General features: G+C 64.4%; 1 protein-coding gene across 1 annotated transcript in view; it reads left to right on the plus strand.

Annotated features, from left to right (window-relative positions):
- The window catches only part of SNED1 (sushi, nidogen and EGF like domains 1), a 537,305-nt gene that overhangs the window by 5,176 nt on the left and 517,549 nt on the right, over positions 1-14,580 (plus strand). The window contains exons 2-21 of the mRNA XM_056108416.1: positions 3,694-3,981; positions 4,518-4,658; positions 4,737-4,899; positions 6,284-6,409; positions 6,504-6,617; positions 7,252-7,365; positions 7,921-8,046; positions 8,731-8,835; positions 8,918-9,034; positions 9,171-9,287; positions 9,492-9,608; positions 9,772-9,888; positions 10,048-10,161; positions 11,291-11,404; positions 11,738-11,851; positions 11,956-12,072; positions 12,174-12,287; positions 13,104-13,397; positions 13,893-14,076; positions 14,351-14,463. Of these exons, the coding sequence (XP_055964391.1) occupies positions 3,694-3,981; positions 4,518-4,658; positions 4,737-4,899; positions 6,284-6,409; positions 6,504-6,617; positions 7,252-7,365; positions 7,921-8,046; positions 8,731-8,835; positions 8,918-9,034; positions 9,171-9,287; positions 9,492-9,608; positions 9,772-9,888; positions 10,048-10,161; positions 11,291-11,404; positions 11,738-11,851; positions 11,956-12,072; positions 12,174-12,287; positions 13,104-13,397; positions 13,893-14,076; positions 14,351-14,463 (2,809 nt within the window). The remainder of the gene's footprint in view (positions 1-3,693; positions 3,982-4,517; positions 4,659-4,736; positions 4,900-6,283; positions 6,410-6,503; positions 6,618-7,251; positions 7,366-7,920; positions 8,047-8,730; positions 8,836-8,917; positions 9,035-9,170; positions 9,288-9,491; positions 9,609-9,771; positions 9,889-10,047; positions 10,162-11,290; positions 11,405-11,737; positions 11,852-11,955; positions 12,073-12,173; positions 12,288-13,103; positions 13,398-13,892; positions 14,077-14,350; positions 14,464-14,580) is intronic.

Consider the following 14,580-nt stretch of genomic DNA (forward strand, 5'->3'; position numbering starts at 1 on the left):
CCTACCTGACGCCCGGGTGTGACCAGGGCAGCCTTTCGGGGTGTTCCCAGAGGACAGGCGGATCTGGTGTGGAGCGAGCAGGGCGAGGCCAACCCCCCCCCACACCCTGCAGCCGACAGCTGCTGGCATCAGCCCCCGGCAGAGACCTTCCCGCGGCCCCTCCGGGGCTCCCGGACTTGGCAGATGGCTCTGGGGTGTGGTGGCTTCTGGTGCGCTGTCGGTTGGGATTGTGCTTGAGGGGTGCACATACCCCTCCTCATCTGGCCCCTTTGGCCCCCACCCCTGCTAGCGCCCCCTTCCCCGGCCCCCTGCTGCCTCTCCTGGCTTTTCCCTCCAAGGGCGGGCAGAGGAGGAGGGTGTTGGCGTGCCTGAGCCCTGGGTGCAAGTCCCACTGCATGGCTCAGCCCAGGGCACCCCCTAGCATTCCGGTCCCTCAAGACTCTGTTGTTGGGACCACTAGGGCCCGTTTCAGGTCCTTCTCCCCAGGGTCCTGCCCCTGGCCTCGCGTGGGCCCTTGGGGGGCTCCCGGCCTCATGGACACAACTATCAAACACCTCGACACGGTGCTCCCCGGCCAGCCTGCCCTGTCGCGGGACAGTGGGACTTGCAGTGCCCCCACCTGCAGGGCGGCCTCTCCTCGGACCCCCACGGGCTCTGTGTCCCTCGGGAGTCCCCCTCCCCACTCCCTGCCTCTGAAGCCACTCTTGGCGAGCAGCAGCGTTCTCGTCGTCTTTCCATTTCTTTGCTTTCGTTGATCTGAAAATTATAAAGACGTTTGTAAGATCTTCTTGCTGACGGCCTTCTCCGGCAGCGTCGGAGTACGGGCCACGTTTGCCAGGCCTGCCTTCAGCGGCAGCAAGGGACTCTCCTCTTCCTCCAGGATTTCAGTCTGTCAACCAAGTTTCAGCTCTGTTGACTCTCTTGATTCAGTGTTTGTTTTCTCGCGTACTCACTTGCTTTGTATTTGGAAATTTTTACCCATGTTGTTCCGGTACTTGCTGTATCTGGGTTATTTACTGACTTGGAGGTTTATCTGCGAAGTGTGCGGCCTTACCCTGCCTGCCAGGCGACAGCTCTGCCCCGAGCTGGCTCATGCTCACATCTGCTCGCATGTTCCCTTTGCTCCTACCTGCTCGGAGTTATCCCAGGCATATTTCTTGATCGCCACACACGACACTTTTCAATGTTTTTTCATTCTGATCTTTGGTACAACTGATCTGTGGACAAAGAACACAGTTGATTTTTTTACAACTATTTGGAATTTGTTAATAGTTGCTTTGTGGTCCGTGTATGGTTAAAAAAAGTGTGGGACGAAGGATTCTGTTATCTACTTGGTCACCTATTTGCATCATTTAAATTTTCTATCACTTGATCACTTGACTTCCGGTTAATCATTGATTTGCTCGAGCGGGCGCCAGTAACGTCTCCATTTGTCCCTGTCGCGTGCTAGTGTAGCCCAATGGCATCTGTTTGCTCCGGGAACACGAAGAGCCTCAAACCAATCGTTCATGATCTTGACGAAGAAGTCTGACCATCTGGTAGGTGGGTGGCCACGCAGTCTTTTGACGTCCCGTGGAATCCAGTTGGTAACAGCTCTAGTCCAGCGGTCGTCTTTAAATCTCATTACGTGACCAGCCCATCTGATTTTTGACGCCTTGGCAAACGAGACAGCGTCCCTGATTCTTGATCGTCGACGGATGTCGGAACTCCGGATTCGTTCTCTCAATTGAGTGAAACGTGATATTCCAAGCATAGCTCTTTCTATTCTTCTTTGGGAGACCTGAATAGCGTTCTCATCTTGTTTGCGTAGGGCCCAGGTCTCTGAGGCATATGTTAATGCAGGAAGAACAGTGGAATCAAAGAGATGTGCCTGGAGCCGGAGGTTCTTCGTCCTCTTAGCTATTTCTTCGACGTTCTTGAAGGCGTTCCAAGCCGCTCTCTTCCTCCTGCGCAGCTCGGGTGCCAGGTCATTTGTCATGTTGACCTCTCGACCTAGGTACACATAGCTGTTGCATTCGGAGATGGTCGTTCCATTGAGAGCGAATGGGGCGTCAGGAACAAGGCTGTTTCTCATAAACATTGTCTTCGTAAGATTCAGCTGTAGTCCTACGTTTCCACATTCACAGTCAAAGTCGGCCAGCATTTGTGCCACTTGGCTGATGTTTGGTGTTATTAAAACAATGTCATCAGCAAAGCGGAGGTGGTGTAGTTGCCGACTATCTATCTTCACTCCCATTCCTTCCCATTCCAGTCGTCGCATGATGTTCTCGAGGGTGGCACTGAAGAGTTTCGGTGAAATGGCATCACCCTGCCGAACCCCTCTCTTGACATCAACGATCACTTCTTTGTAGAATGGTGAGATCCTGGTAGTGAATCCGCAATACAGCTCACGGAGGATCCTGATGTATTGGGCTTGAATGCCCTGATTGGCTAGGGCTTCAATGACCGCTTCCGTCTCAACAGAATCAAATTTTCTATATTCTGATTAATCGTGTTTTTGCCTGTCTGTATTTCAGTAGAGAGGTGTGTTGAAATATCCTCTTGTTATGAATCAACCTGTGTCTTTTTTTTTTAATTTTTGAGTCACACCCGGCGATGCACAGGGGTTGCCCTGGCTCTGTACTCAGGAATTATTCCTGGCGGCGCGCAGGGGACCATATGGGATGCTGGGATTGAACTTGGGTCAGCCGCGTGCGAGGCCAGCGCCCTCCCTGCTGTGCTGTCGCTCCAGCTGCCATTCTATGGCTTTTCAAATTTGTAAACACTAGCCTTGTTGTTAGCTAGTAAGAAGCTTCAGGGCGGAGAGACAGCAGGGACTGCCGTGCCTCTCTCTGAGCTTATTCCACTCCCGGCACCGCAGGGTTCACTTCCGAGCCTGCTGTCTCTCGAGGTCAGGCTCTGTCCAGCCCTGCACGCTGGCCCCGGCACAGCCCCGGCAGTGTAAGCACCCGGACAGTGCAGCTGCGCAGAACACGCGTGGCTCCCCGGGTGCACTGCGGGTGGCGCTGTGTGGGGCCCACTCGCCTTCGTGCCGGTTCCGCCTGCTCTCCGCTGCACGCCCCCCCAACCCCGCCACCTTTGTCTCCACGTCCCAGGCGTCCCGCACCCTTTCCCACAGACATGTGGTCATTCCTGCGTCCTGGAGTCGCAGGAGCGACTGGATGCAGGAGGTGACCCTGCCGTCAGGGGCCTGGGGGTGCCCACCCGAGCCGACACGCCCTGGCCGTGGGGGTCACCAGACTCGTCACCACAAGCCCCGACTCTGCCTCTTCCCCCCCACCTGTGCACCACATGCGGCCCCTCCCCTCTCATCCTCCGGAGGGGCCGGTGCTTCCCACAACAGGCCCAGGACCGAGATGGGGCCCAGGGCCAGGTCTGCACCCCTGACTCATTGCACCTCAGTCCCCGCTGGCCGTGCCTCGGCTGGACCCCAGAGACCCCAGGCCTGGGGGCTGCCCAGCAGAGTGGGCAGGTCCAGGAGCCCAAAGCATCCCCTCCGCCCAGGAGCTGGGGCCCTTCCTGGTGTTAGCGAAAGGACATGCCGGGGCCCCCACGCTGGCCATGGGGTGCCCTTCAGAGGCCGGGAGCTGGCGACTGTCCCGGAAGGTCTTGGCCAACAGGGCCCTCCTCGAGGCTCCGTGGGGGGACGGCCAGCCCTTGCTGCCCCCGCCCACCCCGGCTCTCTGTCTGCAGGTGAACAATAATGGGGTCATCTCCTTCCTGAAGGAGGTGTCGCAGTTCACCCCGGCCGCCTTCCCCATCGCCAAGGACCGCTGTGTGGTGGCGGCCTTCTGGGCCGACGTGGACAACCGGCGTGCCGGCGACGTGTTCTACCGCGAGGACACGGACGCCCGCACGCTGCGCAGGGCCAGCGACGACGTCCAGCGCTACTTCCCCGAGCTGCCCGGTTTCTCGGCCACCTGGGCCTTCGTGGCCACCTGGTACCGCGTGACCTTCTTTGGAGGAAGCGCCTCTTCCCCGGTGAGTCTGGAGAAGCTGGCCGGGGGGCTGCTGACCCTTCGGGAATGAGCCCACGGTCACTGGCCGCCATGCAACTCCGAGAGCAGTGACCACCACACCACAGCTGGCCAGGCCGGGACCCTGGAGGGGCTGGGAGGGTGGGCTTGGTGGGAGAGGCCGGCCTGTGGGGCTGGGGTCCTCAAGTCGCACCAACTCTGTGAGCTCGGCCTAGAGGAGCAGCGCAGGGACCCCAAGGCGCCTCCTCTCCCGGGGCACCTCCCTGGCCCTCTCACCCACAGGGGTCCTGGGGGGAGGGTGCCCGGCCTGGCCCCGAGGAGACGCCGGCATCTCCCCCGAGTCTCCCAGGCTGCGAGGTGGGGCCCCGCCGCGCCCGCCCTCCTGGTTCTGGGTCCCGTCCCAGCTGCGATGGCCCATCCCGGCCCCTCCTTCTTCCTCGCCCCCACTGCCCACCATGCAGCCCCCGGGCTGGACCATCAGAGACCCTGTGCCCCCGCGTCAGAGGTCAGAGAGGGGTCGGGGCTGCCCCTCTGCTCCAGGTCAACACGTTCCAGACGGTGCTTCTCACGGACGGCAGCGCCTCCTTCACCATCTTCAACTACGAGGCCGTCACCTGGACCACGGGCACACACGCCAGCAGCGGGGGCAACGCCACGGGCCTGGGGGGCATCGCGGCCCAGGTGAGGCCGGAGGTGCCTTCCACACCCGCGACCTCCGCCCCTCTCCCTGTGACCTCAGCCGGGCTGTCTCGCCCCCAGGCCGGCTTCAACGCGGGGGACGGACAGCGCTACTTCAGCATCCCCGGCTCCCGCACGGCCGACATGGCCGAGGTCGAGGCCACCACCAACGTGGGCATGCCCGGACGCTGGGCCTTCCGCATTGACGGCGCGCAGGTCCACGTGGGGGGCTGCGGCCATGCGGGTAAGAGGCTCGCGGGGGGCCCCTCTGAGCAGCCGCCTGCAGGCGCCGGGCGGGGGGGCTCCACAGGCCTGTCCCACCCACCTCCGCCGAGGACCCGCAGTTGCAGGGCGGGGACGGGCCCAGGCAGGCCAGCTGGAGGGGGCAGCTGCCCAGCCCTCGAGGGAGAGGGAAAAAGGACTGGGGGCACAGAGGCATGCTGAGAGTCTGGGAAGGCCTGGGTCTGGGCTTGACTGTTGGGGCATCCAGCAGGAGGCCCACACTCACACACATGGGTACACATATGCACGCTCACAGATGTACACGCTCACTTGTGTACACTGACATGTGTACACATATGCACTCGTACATATTTACACACAATGCATACACACATAGTACACTCTAACACACACAGCCAGACTCGTACACATACACACTCACATGTACTCATATACTCAAAAACGCACATCATGCACACTCACACACATACTTACACACACACACCGATATATTCACACACCTACATGCTCAGATACTCATCTCCACATGTCCACACCCTATGCAGACGTGCACATTCATGCCAACACAGTCATATCATGCATGCTCATCATAGTCACGTGCAGACACACACTTGTACACGTCAACTCATGTGCGTGCACTCTGCACTTGAATACTTGTATGCACACAAACGTGTGCATGTTCAGACACACATACATAGATACAAGTACAGCCATGCACACGTACATACGCATGCATACATGTACATACATGCTACACTTGTACACACATGCATACATGTGCATGTATAAACATGCATACTCATACTTGCACATAGGTGCATGCTTGCATACACACATGCATGTCACTCATGAATATACACTTGTAAATGCTTACACGATGCACACGTTCACACTTATGCGTACATGTGTATATGAATGCTCACATACACGTGCATTCATGCTTGTGTACATGTATGCGTGCACACACTTGTACACGCTCGGTGTACACACGCACAATTGCACATGCCTGCATGCCTATGTATGTGCACACAAGCTTCTACATAACACGTGATCACATATGAACACACTCGTACATCTATGCTCACAGCACACACTTGTACACATGCTCACACGTGTATGCACACACTCTTGCATCATACATGCTCTGACAGCAGCGTCTCCCACTCAGGCCTGGCGCTCACTGCCCAGGTGCCCTGCCCAGGCTCACTAGCCCGAGTGTTGGTGGGCCGATGGCTTCCCCGGTTCTGGGCCGTACGGGAGTGGAGGGTCCTCTGGCCTGGGGGGCTCTTCCTGCTGGCGGGGGCCCTCCGACCGGGCTTCTCCGGGCGTTGGGTTGGCAGCTGTGGGGGGGGGGGGTGCGGGTGCCGACAGCCTCTCTGCCGCAGCCTCCGTGTGCCGGACGCAGCGGCCGTGTCTCAACGGCGGGGAGTGCATCGACGACTGCGTGCCCGGCAGCCCCTCCTTCGCCTGCTCCTGCCCCTCGGGCTTCGCGGGACGGAGGTGCCACCTGGGTGCGCAGCGCCGGGGGCGGGACTGCCCGGGCGGGGCGCAGGGGTGGGGCCCCGCCCGGCTCCCCACCGAGGCCTGGGCCCGTCTGTCTTTCAGACGTGAACGAATGCGCCTCCCAGCCCTGCCGCAACGGCGGCACCTGCTCCCACGGCGTCGACAGCTTCCGCTGCCAGTGCCCAGCCGGCTTCGGGGGCCCCACCTGTGAGGCAGGTGAGAGGCCACCGGTCCCGCCCCACACAGGCCGGGCGGCGTGGGCTGCCGGGAGTCCCCCGCCCCACGCCCAGCTGCTCCCGCCCAGGTGCTCTCAGGGTGCCCCTCCCAGCTGACCCCTGGCCCCATGCGGTGTCACTGGAGCTGGGAGGTGCTGGGATGGCCCAGGACCCGGCCGGTGCACTGAGCGCCTCTGCACCCACCTCGGCCCCCAGCCAGGCCACTGACCCCCAGGCCCTGTATCTCCTGGCCTCGTTTCTCCTGGACCCCCGCCCCGTAGCCCACAGCCCATGCCCTGCCCCCCTGCCCCTGCAGCAGGGGGGGACTCAGACCTGTCCACGGCCTGTCCCAGCAGCCCCAGGGCACAGCCAGGTGCCCCCCAGTGGCTCCCTGGGGCCCCCCGTGCCCGGTGCTCCCCCTTCACTGAGGTGTGGTCTCCCTGTGACACCCACGGGTGCCAGAATGGAGGCTGGTGCCAGGCTCAGGGAGATGCCACTGTGTGTGTGCCAGGTGGGCTACTGGGGTGCGGCTTCGGGGCAGGTGAGGGGCCTCTCGGGCACGGGGCCGTGGGGCGAGGGCCGGAAGGAAGCGGTGCCCAGGGCAGCCGAGTCCAGCGGCCACCCTGTGCCCGCAGACGTGGACGAGTGCAGCTCCGCGCCCTGTCTGAACGGGGGCTCCTGTGTGGATCTGCCGGCCGGCTTCTCCTGCCTGTGCCCGCGGCCCTTCGAGGGCCCCCGCTGTGAGGCAGGTAACGCGGGCGCAGCCCACACGCCCCGCTCCGTGCCAGGGCCTGTGGAATGGGGGTGCCCTGCCCTCTGCGCCACTCCAACCCCTCCCCCCACGCCTCTTCCCACCTCTTCACTCCTCTCCCCTCCAAACCTCTCCCTTCCACTTCTCTCTCATCCCTCCCCTCCCTCATGTCAGCTCTCTCCACTGCCCTCAGCAACCCTCCCCTCCTCTGCTCCAGGCCCTGCAGGCACTTTGTGGGGCTGAGCTGGTGTAGTGCCCTCGCTGTGCCTTGGGGGCTCTGGCTACAAGACAGGGGTGCGTGGGTAGGGGTGGAGAGTGTTGCTCGGGCTGGTTCCTGGCTCCTGGGGCCCTCGCTGTCCAGTCAAGGTCTCCTGCCCAGCCCGCACCCGAAGGCCTCTGGTAGGTGCAGGGGTCTCACGGTGGCCCCTGCTCCCTGTGTCCGACAGGACAGACCAGGGCAGATAACAGACTCCGAGAGGGGAGGGGGCATCCGGCAGGGGGCAGGGGGGGTCCATGTCCCAGAGGCCTCGGCCAACACCCGTCTGTCCTGCAGGAAGCTCCCCGGGGCCCGACGCCTGCCTTGCTGCCCCGTGCCAGAACGGTGGCACGTGCGTGGACGCGGACACTGGCTACGTGTGCGAGTGTCCTGGAGGCTTCACCGGCCACAACTGCAGTGAGAGTGAGTGTGTGTGTGTGTGTGTGTGTAGACTGCAAGCCTGTGATTCTGTCTGTGCATGTGTGTGCAGGTATGCTGTGTGTGTCCACTGCATGTGTGCTGTGCTGCGTGTGGGGGGGGGCATGCAGATCAGACAGCACAAGTGTGAACGAGTGAATATATGTCAGTGGAGTGTGTGCATGAAGGGGTGAGTGGGGTTCAAGGTGGGGGTGGGTGGATGGGTGTGTCTGTGGGTGTTTGTAGGTGTCTGTGGGTATAAGTGGGTCTGTGGGTGTCTGTGGGTGTCCGTGGCTGTCTGTGGTTGTCTATAGGCGTCTGTAGGTCTGTGGGTCTGAGGGTGTCTGTCAGAGTTTGGCTGTGTATGGGTGTCTGTGGCTGTCTATAGGTCTGTGGGTGTCCGTGGGCATCTGTGGGTGTCTATAGGTGACTGTAGGTCTGTGGGTATCTGTGGGTCTGTGGGTCTTCATAGGTGTCTGTAGGCCTGTGGGCATCTATGGGCGTCTGCGAGTGTCTGTGGGTGTCCGTGGGCATCCGTGGGTGTCTGTCGAGTCTGGCTGGGTGTGGGTGTGGGAAGGTACGGGCCTGGGGGATGGGAGCACTGTGGGGGAGTGGGGCACACGCAGCACTGTGGGGAGGAGGTCTCGTGCAGGCTGGGCGCCCCTGGACTGCCCCTCTCCCTGGCGGCAGGGACTCCGGGCGCCTGTGAGTGCCGCAACGGGGGCCGGTGCCTGGGGGATGACGGCGCCCCATGCCAGTGCCCGCCCGGCTTCTTCGGGCTCCTGTGTGAGTTTGGTGAGTTGGGGGTGAGAGGGGGGCCGGGCTCCCCAGGAGCCGCCCTGGGGTTCCGGCTGACTGGCTCCCACCGTCCCCGCAGAGGTCACATCCACACCCTGTGACATGAACACACAGTGCCCGGACGGCGGCTACTGCATGGAGCACGCAGGCAGCCACCTGTGCGTGTGCCACCGCGACCAGCCCCGCGCCAGCCACCGTGAGTGCCGCCCCTAGCCCCCCGCAGCCCGGGCAGGAGGGGCGGCTGGCGGCTCCTGGGGCACGTCCAAGGGGCTGGGGCCCCGGAGGGCCCCTGGCTGGACTCTGCGTGACCCCGCGTCACCCTCCGCCCCCAGCTGTGCCTTCGCCCTGTGACTCGGACCCCTGCTTCAACGGGGGCTCATGTGACGCCCAGGACGAGGCCTACACGTGCGAGTGTCCCCGTGGCTTCCACGGGCAGCACTGCGAGAAAGGTGGGCGCTGGGCCGAGGGCGGGGGCAGCTCTCACCTGACGCCCGCGGGGCCCCAGGGCCCACTCGGCCACCACGGGGCATCTGCTTGGCCCCGAAACCCCGAGCCCAGGACACTGCTCCAGGCTTGGGGACGCGGACGGCCCTGCCCGACGGGCCCACGTGCCCCGAGAGCCGGCCGCCCCCTCAGCCCCGACCCTCCCACAGCCCGGCCTCGGCTGTGCAGCTCCGGACCGTGTCGCAACGGGGGCACCTGCAAGGAGGCAGGAGGAGACTTCCACTGCATCTGCCCCTTCCGCTTCACCGGGCGCCGCTGCGAGATCGGTGGGTGGGGCTGGGGGGCAGGCAGGGTGGGTCCTTGGGGCAGCAGGGGAGTATCTCGGTGTTGGGGGCTCCCAGGAAGGGGTCACTGACCTACACCCCTGCGCCGGCTCCCGGACCCCCGTGGGCCCAGCCCTGCACATCCGTCCCTGCCCTGTGCCCCCAGGGAAGCCGGACCCCTGCGCCTCGGGCCCCTGCCACAACGGCGGGACCTGCTTCCACTACATCGGCAAATACAAGTGCGACTGTGCGCCAGGCTTCTCGGGACCACACTGCGAGCACGGTGAGGGGCAGCCGGCAGGATGGGGGGGGCGGGAAGTCGGGGCAGCGGGCCACGGATGCCGGTGGGTGGGAGGGCACCAGGTGGGGCTCCCCATGGTCAGATGAGGGGGGATCGGGGTGGCTCCCCACAGACACGCTGCCCTGACCCCGCCCCCCACAGTCCCCTCGCCCTGCTTCTGGGACCCGTGTGTGAACGGTGCTACCTGTGAGGACCTGGGCTCAGACTTCACCTGCCACTGCCCGGCAGGGTTTACTGGCCGCAGGTGCCAGGCAGGTGCGTCTGGAGAGGGGCGGGGGGGAGGGGAGGCGCGCAGGCACGTCCCTGACCAAGGTGCCTTCATCAGGTGGTGCTCAGCTGGGCTTGGGGCTTTGCAGGGCCCAGCCAGGCTCCCACAGAGCCCCCAACCAAGGTTGTGGGTGGGGGTCATTCTGTACTGGCCACAGCCTGGACACTCGACCCCCGGTACCCCACGGTGCCTCCCGCATCACCTGGAGCTGCGGCAGAGAGAGCCCAGAGCAGCACCCCCGGAGCCGATCTCCCCCGAGAAGGAAGCTCCACACTCCCCCTGGGGACCGCATGGCCTTCCCATGAAACTAGGACTTCAGTCCGGCAGGGTGCAGGCCTGGAGCGCAGCCGACCCAGGCTCCATCCCCGGCGTTCCCATCCCCATATGGCTCCCCTGGGCCCCGCCAGGTGTGGCCTCCAGGCCAACAAAACCTGAAGAAATGAGGACTTTTCTCCCATGAGCACCGGGCTGGCAGAGTTCGGCGTCTCGCCCACCTGCGGGGCTATTCCTGCAGTGGCAATCCCTCTTCCTGCCCCAGCACCAAAATTCATGAAAATACGTTCGGGGGCTGGAGCAACAGCACAGCGGGTAGGGTGTTTGCCTTGCACACGGCCAACCCGGGTTCGATTCCCAGCATCCCATATGGTCCCCCAAGCACCGCCAGGAGTGATTCCTGAGTGCAGAGCCAGGAGTAACCCCTGAGCATTGCATCGCAGGGTGTGACCCAAAAAGAAAAAAAAAAAAACGGCAAACGGAGAGTGTCTGTCTGTGGCGCTGAGGTCACCGTCCACAGCCAGCCACTGAAAACTGCCAGAACAGAAGTACTGTAACAAGAATCGTTGGTTTCTCACCATCAGCAACAAGTTTTTGAAATGGGACATATAAAATCAATGAGACCAAGAACAGGTTCCTTTGAAAGTCGGTAAAACTTGACTCCCCCAAGTCGAATCATCAGGAGAAAGAATGGGCTGTGCCAGGAGGAATCACAGGCAGTAGAGATGCAGAGGGCTGGGTGGCTGCTGGCCAGCACATGGGCAGTGCAGGGGCACGGGCACCGGGAAGCCCCAGGCCCGGAATCAGAGCAGGACGAACGTGGCTTTGTTCTTGGTCCTGCAGAGGTAAGCGAATGCCGATCCCAGCCCTGCCTGCACGGCGGCACCTGCCAGGACCGGGCCGCAGGGTTCCTGTGTGCCTGCCGCCCTGGGCGCGAGGGGCGCCGCTGTGAGAGGGGTGAGTCCTGCCCGCAGCGCCTCAGGACACGACCCCCCTCCCCAACCTGAGCCCTCAGCAGCTCAGGCCGCAGTCAAGAAAGGGGTGCGGGGGCACCCCAGAGTTGGCCTCGTGCTCTGGCTGGAGGGAGGGCCTGAGCTTACACCCTCAGTGGACCCAGCAGGCACCAGCTGGGGCTCTGGGTGAGGGGCAGAGATGGGCAGGAGGGTCTGGGTGGGCGCTGCAGAGCCCACATGCCTGTGAAGATCTGTGTAGACCCCTGTACCGGCCCCCTGTGGACCCCGTGTTCTGTAAGCCCCCTGCAGACCCCATGTAGACCCGTCTCCTCTGCAGAGGCCCGAGCCTGCCGGGCGCAGCCGTGCAGAAACGGAGGCTCCTGCAGGGATGTCCTGGGCACCTTCGTCTGCGAGTGTCCTGCCGGCTTCTCTGGAGCCCGCTGCGACATTGGTAGGGCCAACGGTCAACCCCAGGAGCATGGGGAGGAAGCCCCAGGGGGCAGGAGAGGCGTAGGGAAGAGGGAGGGTCCCTCAGCCCCTGCCTGCCCCGCCCAGAGGCGACGGCCTGCGCCTGCAGCCCCTGCCAGCACGGAGGCCGCTGTGAGGACGGTGGAGCCGGGGCCTACCTGTGCGTGTGCCCGGAAGGCTTCTTCGGGTACCACTGCGAGACAGGTGGGTGTCTGCTCCTCCTGACCTCCCCCATCTCGGGAAAGGGGGTGCTGGCTGGGCCTGCACAGGCGGTGATCACTGCCTCCACCGGCCCCTCCTGGCAGTGGGTGACCCCTGCTTCTCCAGCCCCTGTGGGGACCGCGGTTACTGCCTGGCCAGCAACGGCTCGCACAGCTGTGCCTGCAGGGCGGGCTACACTGGTGAGGGCTGCGGACAAGGTGAGTGGCATCTTGGCTAATCCTGCAGAGATGTGGTGAGGGGAGGGGCTGGTCTATGCTGCAGGGGTGTGGTGAGGGGAAGGGCTGGGCCATACTGCAGGGGTGTGGGGAAGGGAGGGGTTGGGCCATGCTGCAGGGGTGTGGTGAGGGGAGGGGCTGGGCCATGCTGCAGGGGTGTGGCGAGGGGAGGGGCTGGGCCATGCTGCAGGGGTGTGGCGAGGGGAGGGGCTGGGCCATGCTGCAGGGGTGTGGTGAGGGGAGGGGCTGGGCCATGCTGCGGGGGGTGGGCGAGGGGAGGGGCTGGGCCATGCTGCAGGGGTGTGGCAAGGGGAGGGGCTGGACCATGCTGCAGGGGTTGGTGAAGGGAGGGGTTGGGCCATGCTGCAGGGGTGAGGTGAGGGGTTGGGCCATGTTGCAGGGGTGTGGGGAGGGGAGGGGCTGGGCCATGCTGCAGGGGTGGCGTGGAGTGAGGGGCTGGGCCATGCTGCAGGGGTGGGGTGAGGGGAGGGGCTGGGCCACGCTGCAGGGGTGTGGTAGGGTGAGGGCCTGGGCCATGCTGCAGGGGTGAGGTGAGGGGTTGGGCCATGTTGCAGGGATGTGGGGAGAGGAGGGGCTGGGCCATGCTGCAGGGGTGGCGTGGGGTGAGGGGCTGGGCCATGCTGCAGGGGTGAGGTGAGGGCCTGGGCCATGCTGCAGGGGTGAGGTGAGGGGTTGGGCCATGCTGCAGGGGTGGCGTGGGGTGAGGGGCTGGGCCATGCTGCAGGGGCGTGGCGAGGAGAGAGGCCGGGCTCAGAGCTCAGTGTCCCTGATGTTCAGAGCTGCCGCCGCCCACGGGCCTGGAGCTGGAGCGGGCAGAGGAGAGTGGCCTGTCGGTCTCCTGGCGCCCGCCCGCTGGCCAGGCTGCCCGGCAGCTGCTGGACGGCTACGCAGTCTCCTACGCCTCCTCCGACGGCGCCCCCCGCCGCACCGACTTCGTGGAGCGCGGCCGCTCGTCGCACCAGCTCCGGGCGCTGGCAGCCGGCAGGGCCTACAACATCTCCGTCTTCTCCGTCAAGCGCAACGCCAACAGGAACGACATCAGCCGGCCCGTGGTGCTGCTGGCCCGCACACGTGAGTGTCCCTGGCCCTGACCCCTGACCCCGACCTCCCAGGGTGAAGCTGGGGCTGGGGAGGGCACTGGGGGGCCCTGGGCTCGGGGGCTTCGCCGGCTGATCTGCTCCCAGGATGCGGCCAACCAGGGGCTGAGGGGAGGAGGCCGTGGGGACAGCGGGTCCACCTGGGGGCAGGACCAGGAGCTCAGGACAGGTCTGTGGTGGACAGTGGGGATGAGGGACACAGCAGGACGCAGTGGCAGATCCCCTGATCCCAACGGGCCTGTCCTCCCCCACAGTGGGGGAGGGGAGGGGGGGTGCTGGCACCTCCTGGGAGCCTCTGTGATGGCCCCAGCCACCCCCCAGACTCGGCCCGGCTCGTGCCCATGGCACCCAGGTCCCAGCGGGTCTGGGACGTGTCACCGGTCACCCCAAGTCCTCACTGGCACTGAGGAACACAGGCCACCAGCCCTGGACCCCACCTCCAGTCTCAGCATCGACCCATTGCCCCCAGGACCCCGCCCCGTCGAAGGCCTCGAGGTCATCAACGTGACGGCCGACGCCATCTCGGTGCGGTGGGCCCTGCACCGGATCCGACACGCCACGGTCAGCGGCGTCCGCCTGACTCTGCGCCACCCTGAGGCCCAGGAGGTCCAGACAGCCGATGTGGACCAGCGTGTGGACAAGTTCACATTTGGGTGAGGCAGGTGTCCCCCTCTGCCCTGCCTCACCCCTGCCCGGCCCCAGCCCTCCCCGGTGCCTGGCCCAGGGCACAGCCACACCACGGCTGCAGAGGTGCGGGGTGCTGGGGAGACGCCGGCAGGCCTGTCCCTGTCCTGCGTCAGGCTGTCTCAGCCCTGTGACCAGTCCCGTCCGCCCGGCACAGCCTTGGGGACACGGTGGCTTCTCGCCGTCCCCGCAGCCGGGCGCTGGGGTGTGGGTTGCGGCCTGGTGCCATCACTGCCCCCACAGGGCCCTGCTGCCAGGAAGGAGGTACACCATCTACGTGGCGGCCCTCAGCGGGCAGGGGGGACAGGAGCCCCCCACCGAGAGCCTGGCCTCGGCCCCGCTGCACGTCTGGACCCGTGAGTGGGGTCCCTTTCTCAGCTCTCCGCGAGAGCCCGGGGCCAGAGACCCCGGCGGGCTGCCCCACCCCCCCATGGTCACGGCACCCAGCCGCAGGTGGCAGCATGCCACCCCCC

This window comes from Sorex fumeus, unplaced genomic scaffold (genome assembly GCF_029834395.1).
Source record: "Sorex fumeus unplaced genomic scaffold, SorFum_2.1 ptg000207l, whole genome shotgun sequence".
Lineage (NCBI taxonomy): Eukaryota > Metazoa > Chordata > Mammalia > Eulipotyphla > Soricidae > Sorex > Sorex fumeus.